Here is a 13,809-nt window from a genome sequence, read left to right as displayed (position 1 = left end):
CAGAGCAGGACAGCTTGTCCCCATGAGGCTCTGTCCAGAGCCTCTCCCCACTGCCCTGGCGCCAAAGCTGGTGACCAGGCAGGGTCTGGGCGAAGCTGTGCTCCAGCCACACAGCTGCTCGCCTCGGGGGCACCTTCCCTCGGGGGAATAAGCTCATGCAAAGAGACACCTGTGGTCAGCCTCCTTGCCGGCTTATCAGGCACACCCACTGCCTTTGGCCTCACCTGCTCTGACGACGTTACAGCAAATCCTTCTCCTTGTGGAGGACTGTCTATCTTCACAACATCCTGTATCCATTTCCTGTGGCCGCTATGATGAATTACCACGATCTCAGTGACCTAAAACCACATCCATGTATACTCCCCTACAGGTGTGGCGGCCAGCGTCACTGGGATAAAGTCAAGGTGTCGGCAAGGCTGGTTCTTCCTGAGGCCTCTAGGGAAGAAGCTGATCCTCACCACCTCTGGCTTCCAGAGTCTGCTAGCATTCCCTGGCTTGTGGCCATATCACTCCAGTGTCTGCTTCTACTGTCTCCTCACTTTCCACCTCTCCAATCTGCTGCCCCGCCTCCTCTTATAAGACCCTGATGCCTGCCTCGGGCCCATCTGGATAATCGAGAATAATCTCCCCATCTCAAAATCCTTAATGTAATCACTCCTGCAAATTCCCCTTTGCCGTGTCGGGTAACATTCAGAGGCTCTGTGGATCAGGACATGGATATCTGATTTCCAGTATTCTGCCTGCCACACACCTCCATCCATCACAGCATCTCATCTTCACGGTGGCTCTGGGAGGCTGAAACACTGAGGCTCAGGAAGGTTACTTGATTTTCTGAAAGTCACACAGCTAGAAGGTTGAAGGAAAGGGGAAGTGGACTCCAGGTCTGTGTGATCCTAACTGAATTTAACAGGCTACATAGTCATTTAAGAGGCGAACAAGGCACTTGCATCATCAAAGAGGTCTTTGGTGTTTTCCTTCTGAGATTTCTGCTCTTCAACGTGCCCGGGCTGGCCTTTGGCCCTCCTTCTTTTCTTGGGGGTTAAGATTTGAGTGTCTGTCTGAGCACAAAGGGAACACCTGCAGCCTGTCCTAGTTCGAGGAGTGACCCACATTCGAAGAAGGAGCTCGGCAAGCCATGCTGGGTCTCTGGTCTTCACGGCAGTTCAAGGGTTGCTCACACGCACGCTCACATGTGGTTTGGTAAATGATTTTCTCAGTTAACCCATGAGTTAGTAAGCTTCCTGTTACTTAAGGAAATGCCCCAGACCCCAGGGACCTTCAGCCTTGATTCAACAGCCAGGAGAAGAGGGGAGGAAATGGAGACTCATCTCTTGGGTGCTGAAACCAGCAGAAAAAAAAAAGACTCTGGGGGCAACGTTATGTTGTGTTAAGGAAGGCATTACAGATTCGATATTTAGCTGGTGTTAGAGGGGGACAGAAAGCGTTATTCACTCCCTGGGTATCTCAAGGGCACATAAAGGAGCAGCCGCACCTGCCTGCCGGGAAACATGCTTAGCCACAGTAAGACAGCGTGACTCACGCAGAGCTTGCTGGGGAAGCCAGGCAGTTGGCCGGGCTGCTCAGTGATGCGGAGACAAAGAGGAGTTAATCACTGTGTTCGAGACTCGCTGAGTCCTTTCTGCGGCTCTGGGTCGACACATGACAGCTCCCCTGCTGCCAGCTGCCCTCCCACCCCACGCCCAGGAGTCCGGCTTCCTGGTTGGTTTTGTGTGATGCTGGGCTCGAAAGGTCTCTCCTTAAGGGGGTCCAGGAGTCAATCGGGCCCCTTTTTTAGGGTGAGAAATGGGTCAGGGGAAGATAGCTCCGGGTGGCCGAGAAACCAGGAAATTCTGTTCAGTGAAATAAAAGTTGAAGCTATCTTTGCTTCAAGTTGCAACAGCTCCAAGAATGGATTGACCTGCCTCTCAAATGTGGCTGGTGGGAAGTGACTGGGACCTAGAGAAGCAGGAAGGCTCACTGCTGGTGGAAAGAAAGTGTACCATCCACATTACAGAGCAATTTTACAATTTGCCCTTGGACCCACCAACTTCATATAAAGTGAAACTGAAAGTCGCTCAGTTGTATCTGACTCTTTGTGACCCCATGGCCGTATAGCCCATGGAATTCTCCAGGCCAGAATACTGGAGTGGGTAGCCTTCTCCTTTTCCAGGGGATCTTCCCAACCCAGGGATCGAACCCAGGTGTCCCATATTGGAGGCGGATTCTTTACCAGCTGAGCCACAAGGGAAGCCCAAGAATACTGGAGTGGGTAGCCTATCCGTTCTCCAGCGGATCTTCCCGACCCAGAAATTGAACTGGGGTCTCCTGCATTGCAGCTGGATTCTTTACCAACTGAGGTATCAGAGAAGCCCAACTTTATATATAAAGGTGTATTTAAAATATGCATACTTGAATGAGATCACATAGGTTTTTAGAATTTGTTCTGGTTTTCCAATTAATAGTATACCTGGAAATCTTGCCACTAGATCACTTCAACAATAACTTTTCGATGATTGCATGGTGAACAGTATTCTAATTCCTACTGTTGGACAGCGAAGATCATGCTGATGTGTTGCACTGTAAACAATGCTGCAAGGAACTGGTAGCTAAGTCATTGGCTCTTTTCTGGATTTCATTTTCATCAATATAAATGCCTAATGTGGATTTGTTTAATCAAAAGGCTACTTTTTCAGTACTCTATTATTTCTGGGTGATAAGCCACCCCAAAACGTAGTAGCTTAAAACAGCAATTAACTATTTCTCATGATTCTGAGAAATAGGGCTTTCCTGGTGGCTCAGAAGGTAAAGCATCTGCCTGCAATGCAGGAGACCTGGGTTCGATCCCTGGGTCAGGAAGGTCCCCTGGAGAAGGAAATGGCAACTCACTCTAGTACTCTTGCCTGGAAAATTCTATGGATGGAGGAACCTGGTAGGCTGTCAGTCCATGGGGTTGCAAAGACTTGAACACGGCTGAGCGACTTCACTTTCTTTCTTGTCACTTCCATGATTCTGAGGGTTACTTAGAGAAATCGTTCTCAGGGGAATACCCTTCTGGGGTCATTCACACAACCGTAATCCCCCGGAGGGTGCAATGGGCTGGAAGGTTCCAGATGGCCTTATTCACAGGTCTGGCAATTGGAGCTGACGGTTGGATGACACCTCAGTTCTTCATGTGGCCTCTCAGCCTCCAGTAGGCTAGCCTGGACTGCTGCACAATTTGGTCCCAGGGCTCCCAGAGGACCAGGGTGGAGGCTGCAAGCCCCTGTGGTCCCAACTCCTGAACTCACACGATGTTACTTCTGTCACATTCTTTGGCCAAAGCAAGGCCCAGGGCAACCCACATTCAGGAGGGTGAGAAAGAGACTCTGTGTGGAGAAGCAAGGCCAAGAGGCACAGACACAGGGAGGTGGGATTCACTGAGGACCTTCTTATAATCTCAATGGTAAAGAATTGGCCTGCGATGCAGCCAACACAGGTTTGATCCCTGGGTCAGGATGATCCCCTGGAGAAGGAAATGGCAACTCACTCCAGTATTCTTGCCTGGAAAATCCCATGGACAGAGGAGGAGCCCGGCGGGCCACAGTCCATGGAGTTGCAAGAGTCAGACACAACTTATCGACTAAACCATCACCATAGTAATTTACATCCTAAGACATTTTCTAAAATGTTTCATATTACCCTCAGAAAGGCAGTACCGATTGACACTGCCACCAGCCAGCGTCCTTTGGGAATATTTATTTTTAAACAAACTGGGGCAAGCACTTCTGGAAGAATGCACACAGTATGTGAGAGCAGTGGAGGTTCCTGTCTCCTGAGTGGCCACGGTCATACCCTGGGGTGGTCACCCGGGGACACGACAGCACAGCCAGCATCCGTGCAGGGCGGTGAAGGGATGGTCATTCCCTTCGGGCAGAGCAGGGGCTGAGCTCTGTCTCTCCTCGTCTGTCTGTCTGTCACTCCTGCCCAAGCCCTTCCACTCTCCCAGACCATCACAAAATGCTCTTAAGTGTTAAGCTTCCTTTCCAGTCTGCGCCACCCCAGTCTCCACCTCTGTGCCATATATCATTCAGAATGATCTTTCAAGGCACACGTTTCATTTGCAAATCCCTCTGATGTCCAGCCCATCAGAGCTCCAGCCACTTCTGCCTGCTGCCCTGGCTCTGGCCACTTGGCCTTCTTCCTTGTCCTCCAATGAAGCTGGCTCCTCTGCCCATGTACTTGTCTGGACTGAATTTCCTGAGCCCCCAACTTTTCCTTTTTTAAAGAAACAGCTTCACTGAGATATAATTCATGTATCATACAATTCACCCATTGAAATGTCCAGCAATGATCTGTAGTATATTTACAGTTTAGCAACCATCACTATCAATTTCAGAACATTTTCATCATCTCAAACAGAAACCCTGTACCCTTTAGCTGTCACCCCTCTTCTCTCTCCAGCCTTGTCCTTCCTCCAGCTCTAAGCAACCACTACACTACTCTGTGTCTATTTTCCTGTTCTGGTATTTCATATACAAGGAACCATATAGAGCTTTTTGCGTGTGTGGCTGGCTTCTTTCACTTAACATCATGTTGTCAAGGTTCATTCACCTTATAGCATGTATTAGTAGGTACTTCATTCCTATCTACAGCTGAACAATATTCCATTGAAGGCATCACCAACTCAGTGAACATGAATTTGAGCAAGTCCAGGAGATAGCGAGGGACAGAGGAACCTGGCTAGATGCAATCCATGGAGTCGAAGAGTCAGACATGACTTAGCAACTGAACAATGGCTCTACTAAATTTGTTTATCTGTTTATCAGCTAATAGACATTTGGGTTTTTTTTCATCTTTTGGCTACTATGAATAATGAACATTTTTAAAAGGTAGGAATACAGATGATTTTTTTTATTTTAAAATATTTTCCTGTGTTTTCCACAAAGAAAATACATTTATAAAAGAGGAAATATGATCAAACAGCAGGGATAAATGAAATGAAATGAATAATGAACACTTGTGCACAAGTTTCTGTGTGGACATATGTTTTCGTGTCTTTTGGGTATATACTTGGTGGGATTGCTGGATCATATGGCACCTCTATGTTTAATCATTTGAGGAACTGCCAGACTGTTTCCCAAAGTGGCTGCACCATTTCACATTCATTTTCATCATCATCATTTCACCAGCAGCAGCAGCATATGAGGGTTCCGATTTTTCCACCCTAACCCATTTTAATTCCACTCCTACTCAAGTCTCAGCCCAGGTGTTACTTCCGTGTGGAGGGCTCTCGCTGGGCCGTGCACACCCTCCTGGGACCTAGGTCAGCTTCTTTGCTTTAAGCGTTCAAAGAAGTGGGCTTCCTCTCTCCAGGGCACTGAGGCATCAGTCAGTGCAAGGATTCCATCAACACCCATCTCTCCCCACACTGTGGGCTCCATGACGGTGGAGACTGTGTTGTTCCCTTTGAAGCCCTGACCCATGCCCGGTCCACAGTGGCCGCCCACGGGAACTCTTGGCATGAACGAATGAGTCAGGGTTGAAAGCACAAAAGGTACATGACTCATTCAGAGTCACCAAGTAGAGCCCTGGGAGCCTTTCATCCTATTCCACCCTGTCCAACATGGTAAAGTGTTAGTCGCTCATTCGTGTTTGATTCTTTGCAACCCTATGGACTATAGCCCACCAGGTTCCTCTGTACATGGGATTATCTCAGCAGAATACTGGAGTGGGTAGCCATTCCCTTCTCCAGGAGATCTTCCCCACCCAGGGATTGAACCCAGGTCTCCTGTGTTACAGGCAGATTTCTCTACCATCTGAGCCACCAGGGAAGTCCAATATGGTAACCACCGGCCAAATATGGCCACTGAATACTTAAAATGTGGCCAGTGCCACTGAGAAATTAAGTTGTTGGTTTTATTTCACTTTGAATGAAATTTAAATAATTGTCAGTGCAGGTAAAACTGGGGTATCACTGGAACCTTCGACACAAGAGCTGAGTCCGGCTTCCTGGACATCAGAAGCCTCCTCTCCCCCAACATGCTTCTCCCTGCCCCTGAGGAGGCGGCCCGCAGACCAGGCAAATGTTTAGGTTGGCCGAAGGGTGAGCCTCAGGCACGGCTGGCCACTGCCGCTCCCTGCTTCAGGACCTGGGGAGAGACCAAAATGCTCAGTGCTCTCGGGGGAGGGGGATCTCTAGAAACTGGAAGGACCCAATCCTGTTCCTTCTACTTGAACTTATGGCTATTTAAATTCAACTACATTAAGACGAAATAAACTTAACTCAATTTCTCGGTCACACTAGCCTCGTTTCAGTGCAGTGGCTACACGAGGCTAGTGGCTACCATGTAGGCCAGGGTGGATATAGGGCCTGTCCATCACTGCAGAGAGTTTTGTTGGACAGCCCTGCCCCAGAGATTTCCCTGCAGAGGGTTCTCTCCTGTCTCCTCCAGGAGAGTCCGTCCTGCCTGCCTCCCAGGTCTCAAGGCCTCAGAGCTTGTGGGCCAGACTCCCACACATCCCAGGCCATCCCCTTGTGTGCACATGGGGCTGGGACTTCTCCCACCCAGTTCCTGGGGAGCCCACCCTTCCCCACCAGCAGCTCTGCAGGCCCCAGCACGCCCCCTTCTCATCCCAGGCTTACAAGCAAAAATTTCCTCTCTCGTCTGATACGCTCGTCTCCAGGATGTAAAACTCTCAAAAGAAAAAAAGAGGAAAAAAAGTCTCTGCTCTTTCTAATTCACTCGCATCCTGATGAGCTCATGGGAAAAGACAGTTCATTTCTTCCCCGGGTCCTCTTTTTCCTGGTCATAGGTACAGCCATTCACTTCCATGCTTCTCCTCTCATGGAATCAGAGGACTCAGTGAATGATTGTAACTGGGAAGGTCTACCAAGAGTACGTGTCTCGACTTTTTCATTTTGCATAATGGGAAACGCCCAGAGGAGGAAATTACTTGACCAATATCGCGGAGCATCCATCTTGACCTAATAAATACTGTGCTGTGCTTAGTCGCTCAGTCGTGTCCGACTCTTTGCAACCGCATGGATTGCAGCCCGCCAGACTCCTCTGTCCATTGGGCTTCTCCAGGCAAGAATACTGGGGTGGGTTGCAGTAAATACTGAATGACTCCAAACATTAAGGAGGAACAGAGATAAATTGTATCAAGCTCCCTCTGTGTTGGGTGCTTTACCAATCACATCAACTTATTTAATACCACAGGTCTTATGGCCCAATTCAGATTAGACTCTGAGGTTCAAGAAGTTAGGTGACTTATCTAAAGCAACACAGCTAGTAAGGGGGCAGAGCTAGGACTCAAACCCTTGTCTTGCTACTTCAGGACCCAAAAGAGTTGCTATGCACAGAGTGAATCCTAGGCTATCTCTGTTGGGGGAAGGTTTGGGGAGGTGAGCCAGATGGTGGGTGACGGGATAAGAACATATAGAGAAGGTCATGGATGTGGCATTTAACATGTTATGTTGACCAACACTCGCGGTCACTGCTTTTGGCATTGTGACTATGGGTTTCTTAAATTCCAGTCTTAGAAGTTCTCACGTGTAAGATCATCTGAAGAATTTTTTGTCTCGATTGCTACTTCCCAGGTCCAGAGATTTTGTGATGTGAACACTGCTGATGTCTGCATGAGCTTCACCCGGGATGTAAAAAGTCCCCTTTGAACCACTTAAGCAAGGAGAACCTGCAAGATGGGTTTTTAGGTTGCAAATTTCTGCCACTGAAACTCTGGTTCCCACTTTTGAGGCAGACCTCGCCCCCTAGTGGAAAGGGGTGGACTCTGCATCACAATAAATTGTCCACCCATAGAAGTGGAAGTGAAAGTCGCTCAGTCCGGTCTTGACTCTGCACCCCATGGACTATACAACCCATGGAATTCCCCAGGCCAGAATACTGAAGATTCTCTTCTCCAGGGGATCTTCCCAATCCAGGGAAAAACCCAAGTCTCCTGCCCTGCAGGCAGATTCTTTACCAGCTGAGCCACAAGGGAAGGCAAAGAATACTGGATGGGGTAGCCTATCCCTTCTCAAGCGGATCTTCCTGACCCAGGAATCAAACCGGGGTCTCCTGCATTGCTGGTGGATTCTGTACCAGCTTAGCTACCATGCTTAACCCATAGGGGAGTGCCTCATTAATGTTCTCTATTTCATATTACAGGAAATTTAGTTTTAAAAATAAAATTGGCCAATGTGGTGAAATAGATTCACAGGTTTGTTGCTGCTGTTGAATTTTTTTCACTGGTGGAGGAAGACAGTTGGGTGTGTGGGGTTCAGTGGGGAACCCTGCTGGGGAACCGACATATTCAGATCAGAGTTGTTTCTGGGTGTGACCCCAGACCTCCTGCATCAAGACCTCCCAGCAGCCCAGGAGTTAAAATGCAGGTTCTTGCCAATGAATAGCCCTGATGGGGTGAGTATTAGGTGTTCAAGAAATACTTCAATGAAACACCTTAAAACTTTTGGGTCTTCCCAGGTGCTGCTAATGGTAAAGAACCTGCCTACCAGTGCAGGAGACGTAAGAGACAAGGGTTCAGTCCTTGGGTTGGGAAGACCCCCTGGAGAGGGGCATGGTAACCCACTGCAGGATTCTTGCCTGGAGAATCCTATGGACAGAGGAGCCTGGTGGGTTATGGTCCATAGGGCCGCAAAGAGTCAGACACGACTGAAGCGACTTAGCACACAGCACTAAACTTTCACCTCTTCTCAGTGGGCTGTGGAGGGAAGTGGAAACAGGTGGGCTCTCTGGCCAGACCTGAGGGGCCTCCCCCAGCTCTGCCAGTCCGAGGAAACTGGGATGCACAAATTTTGAACTCGCTGAGGCTCAGCTGCCATTCTCCCCGAGGTGGAAAATATACCTACCTTACGGGGAGTTGGGAGGATTCAGGCAGGGCGTCGAGTGTAGCATCTTTGTAATTTTATTTATTGGCTGTTCTGGGTCTTCACTGCTGCATAGGCTTTTCTGTAGTTGTGATGTATGAGCTTCTCATTGTGAAAGCTTCTCTTACTGGGCCCGAGGGCTCAGTAGCTGTGGCTCCGGGACTCTAGATTACAGGCTCAGTAGTTCTGACAAGTGCCTAGTTGTTCCGCAGCAACTTCCCAGACCAGGGAACAAACCCGTGTCTCTGCTCTGGCAGGTAAATTATTTACCACTGAGCCACCAGGGAGGCCCAAGTGTAGCTTCTTCAAACCAGAACTGTCACTCTGGGCCTGACCCTCCCCACCCCATATGGAAATGACATCATCCCCTGTCCCTGACGCCCTAGGTCCGTTTTGAGTGTCTCCAACTGTTGTTCCTGGAGGCAAAGGATAAAGCATCAGCCCTTTAGACCCTTCCCCATCCTTTGTGAGGATATCTTTCTCCCACATCCCTGGCTGTTGGAGTCTCACAGTTCAACTAGTCACCCTACAGGGGCCTTTTTGGGAACTGATGTTCTGCAAGTTATTCCCAGTCCTGCGCACTCTGGGAAAACTGACATTGCGTATTCCAAACAGCTGAGCCAGGACAGGGGTTTCCCTCAGCAAGTGGGCAATCGTTCATGTCTCAGCAGCACTTCCTCACAGCGTCTTCCCTCTTGGACATCTGCAGACTTGCTTTTCAGAAGCTTTTAGTTCTTACCTTCCCTGTTACCCCCTGGACCATGGTAAAAATGCCACCAGGCTGCTCTGTCTCCAGACCCAGTGATGTCGATCCCCATCCCCTCGTCTGCCTGGGGGGCTGCTCCAGGGGGAGCTGTTACATGCAGGAGTGGCTGCAGGGCTCACAGCACCTGGAGAGATGGGAGACGGAGGGGCTGCCTTATCCCCCTTTTATAGACAAGGAAGCACCATTCAGAGACAGGAAGTGACAAGCAACTTTTCTGACTTGGCACAATTATTTTGGAGGCAAGGCAAATTTATCGTTGTTTCTTCTCCCAAGGCTGTGCTTCTCTGTGGAAAAAAAAAAAAACAACCCATCCTATTTAAGAACCATCAGGTTCTAAGGAAAAACTCATTGCATAATCCCATTTTGAATGGGAAGAAAACTCTAAGTACATCAAAAATAATTCGGGAAGGTCACCTGCCAAATGTCTGAATGATGGGAGTCCCACTGGATTTTATTCTTTGAATTTTCTCATTTTTTTCAGACAAGCCTATATTATTATACAGAAGTAGCATTTCAGGTATAAAAAGGAAATGATCTTGCTTATTTGAAAATAAACTGCAGCTCCCTATGAAGACTCGGATGACTCTTAAACATAACATTAAACAAAAGGATGCAGGCATGTGAGAGGGCACGCTGCACGATCTGGTTCATTAAATATTCAAACTAAACAGCCGACATAATGAATGTGAGAGTTGGGATGGTGTTTACCTTCGAGGACCAGCAGTGCCTGGGAAAGGGTTCAAGGTGGGGGGGGCACCTGGGGTGCTGATCGTGCTCTGGTTTTGATCAGGTGGCTGGGATGGGGGTGTGTTCACCTGCGGTGATTCATCAACCTACATCATAGCTTTTTAGCATTGGTTTTGAGTTTTTATGATAATTCACCAAGTTCCTATTTGAAAGATGGTATATTTTGACACAAGGAGACTGCCTCACTTGCCTGGCCTTGTCCCAGCCCTGCAGGGGTGGGAGGAATAATTGAAGCCATGTTTTCCAACAGGCTACCCCACTGGGTCACACCTATCAGTTTATCAAAACACTTCATATCAGGGACAGTCCGAAAAGCATAAAGTATTCCAGGGTTTTCAAACAGAATAAATATAATAGAGAGAACAGATTACACAGATGAAGGAAGACCTCTGAAGGCAAACAGAGGAGAATGAGGCAACCTGGAGACCAGCAGGAAATCTTCACTGCCCTGGGGCTGGAGGGATACACAGGTGGTGTCCCCAGAAGCAGAGCAAGGCTATCTGATGGTCCTGAAACCACAGCAGGAGTCTGCCAGGTAGGTACTGGGATGACAGCGTGAGCTGGAGCCATAGACGAGACACAGCTCCTGCTGGAAAATGCTGTCCACAGCCCAGAGGGTGAGAAATCCCCAAGTTTCTCCCAGTCTCCTATTCTCCAAACTCCCAACACCAGTTCCTGTTGGCTGGACCTGGCCAGATGCAAGCGGGGGAACAGGCCTGCAGGACAGACCCATCTCCCAGTTCCTTTGTCCAACTCTTCCACTAGGCCCCTTCTCACACTCCCACCAAGCTCTCTCCCTGCCAGATCACTCTGCCCAGGGCATCGCTCCTCTGCTGGGAAGGGGGCTCCTTTAGCCCATCTGCTTCTAAGGTGATCATTAGACTAAGTTTTGTCTACCACCTTGTTGTCCATACAGCATCAGCAATGCTCCATCACGTTCCCAAAGACACCGGATAACACTCTGTGATGGACACACTCTAAAGCGATCCCTTGTATAAGCCTCTCCCCTTGAGTATAGGTACAACATGTGACTCTCTTGTAGCCCAGAGAACATGGTCAAGGTGATGGGTCATCACCAAGATAACCTTAGATTATGCAAGGCTCTGTCTTAGCAGACCACAGTGAGAGAAACTCTCCTGCTGGCCTTGAAGGACAAACAGCCATGCTCTGAAATGTCTCTAGAGAGCCCCATGTGGCAGGGAAGTGCAGGGGGATTCTAGAACCTGGGTGGCTTCTTCCCAATAACCAGTAAGCAGTCAGGCCCTCAGTCATACAGCTTCGAGGAAATGAATCTGCCAGCAACCTCACAAGCTTGCACATGGCTTCTCCCCACTCATGTCTTCAGATGAGAACACAGCCCAGCCACCACTGGATTGTAGACCTGACCCTGAGCAGGTGATGCGGCAAAGCTACCTGGACTATTGAGCCACCACAACTGTATAATAATAAATACACTCTGTTTTACGCCACTAAACTTGTGGTGCTTGACTACACTGAGATAGAAAACTAATCCACAGAGTGGGAAGAGAAACTCTCTTCCCTTGTTTTCTCCAAACCACAGAGTTCCATTTAAAAAGGTGGGACAGTCAGTAAGTCACTCCATACCTTATAATTACTGTCGTCCCTTCCTACCTCTTCGTCTGCCATGGTCAACGGTCAGGTATGTTGTTCTGTGTAGCAGGCAGAGAATGCGTCATGAAAGGGGAATCCCTGCAGCTCCCCACTGGACTATGTTGTTGCTGCTGGTGCTCCCTTCAGAGTGCTCCTGAATGTAATCAAGTTAGAGCTGAACTCAGGGAGCTTTGGGGTCAGTGATGGCAACAGACTCATGGCTCTGGTACTTTCCATCCTCAAACAACACAAATGGGAGTGCTATAGTTTGAACATGTCTCCCCAGAATTCACGTGTTGAATGCTAACCTCCCAAGGTAATCTCATTAGGAAATGGGGCCTTTGGGAGGTGAATAGGTCTGGAGGCAAGGGATTAGTGCTCTCATTAAAAGAGGCCCCAGAGTGCTCCCTACCCCCTCCACCATGTGAGGACATGGGGAGAAGACAGCCATCTACGAATCAGAAAGCAAGTTCTCACCAGACAGCACGTGGAATCTGCAGGCATCTTGACCTTGGACTTCCAGCCTCCAGACTGTGAGTAATCCAGTTCTGTTGTTTATAAGCCCCCCGCCCCCACAGTCTGCGGTGGTTTGTTATAGCAGCCCAACAGACCAAGACAGCGAACAAAAGGGCTAATGCGACCACTGCTAACAAGGAGAGTCAGCTGAGTATTTGAGCAGTCCCTTTCATGTTATTTTATTTCTTCTTATGTGGACCAGTGGAAGAAATTCTTCTGAAAACTGTTATGATAATGAGAAGACAAATGAAAAACTTGCATAGATAGGGATGCCCACAGTCTGGATTTTCAAGGCCTAAAAGATAAAACAAAGCAAATGAAACTTTTAGGATAAATGCAATCACCCTCTAGAAGGGTTGAAAAGAGGAAGGCCTAGCAACTGTGTAAGGTGCTTGCTTCTCAACTCTGGCTGCACACCAAGAATCATGTAGGGAAGGTTTTTAAAACAAACCTGAAAAAATTAAGTCTAACTTGAACACAAGAGAGTGCACCAAACTTAAGGATACATCTTAATGGATTTTCCCAGGTGAGCACTCCTATGTGGTCACCATCCTGATCATAATAAAGACCATTTCAGTTACTTCTGAAATCTCTCTCATATTCCCTCCTGGTCAACATTCCAGCTTCCCCTGCTCCCGCCTCCACAGTTCCGTTCAGTCACTCAGTCGTATCTGACTCTTTGCGACCCCATGGACTGTGGCACGCTAGGCTTCCCTGTCCCTCACCAACTCCCGGAGCTTGCTCAAACTCGTGTCTATCGAGTTGGTGATGCCACCCAACCATCTCATCCTCTGTCGTCCCCTTCTCCTCCTGCCTCCCACCTGCACAAGGAAATTGCTATTCTGATTTCTAACATCATAGAGAATAACTTGAGAAGCTTTGAAAAATACTAATACTTGGGCCCCCCCCCACAACCCCCACAGGATATCTGTTCAAGTCTGGGAGGCACTCAGACCTGGGAACTTTGCAAAGGACCAGGTGATTCTGATTGCAGCCAGGACTGGTGTGCACACACACACCTATTCCCTGAAGGGCAGTGAGGGCTTGGATTCACAGCCTCCCAGCACTGCAGTCAGGCTCTCCGGCAGGTTCTGGATTGCAGTCATCAGGAGCAAAGCCAGGTACTGAATCCACCTGGATGCCAGGGCAGCCCACTGAGGCAGATGACCTCAGTTCTTCTTGGATGAGCAACAGGCAGGTGGGCTGGGCTGTGGATTTCGCTGGAAGTGATAGGTGATGTCCAGGCAAGAGTGGAGGTGCTGGCAGCAAATACCCTCCACCAAACATCCTGCTTCCCCCTAAA

The 13,809-nt window shown here is 48.7% G+C and overlaps 1 protein-coding gene across 5 annotated transcripts in view; it reads right to left on the bottom strand.

Moving 5' to 3' along the window:
- Positions 1–4,411: 4,411 nt before the first annotated feature.
- BTBD16 (BTB domain containing 16) overlaps positions 4,412–13,809 on the bottom strand; it is a 61,200-nt gene continuing 51,802 nt past the window's right edge. For all 5 annotated transcript variants that reach the window (XM_070780986.1, XM_070780985.1, XM_070780987.1 and 2 more), the window contains one exon: positions 4,412–12,801. In XM_070780986.1, the coding sequence (XP_070637087.1) occupies positions 12,733–12,801 (69 nt within the window). In that variant the 3' untranslated portion in view covers positions 4,412–12,732. The remainder of the gene's footprint in view (positions 12,802–13,809) is intronic.

This window comes from Bos indicus, chromosome 26 (assembly GCF_029378745.1).
Source record: "Bos indicus isolate NIAB-ARS_2022 breed Sahiwal x Tharparkar chromosome 26, NIAB-ARS_B.indTharparkar_mat_pri_1.0, whole genome shotgun sequence".
NCBI classification, from domain to species: Eukaryota; Metazoa; Chordata; class Mammalia; order Artiodactyla; family Bovidae; genus Bos; species Bos indicus.
Note: the sequence above shows the minus strand (reverse complement) of the source record. Positions and strands in the feature narration are given on the sequence as shown.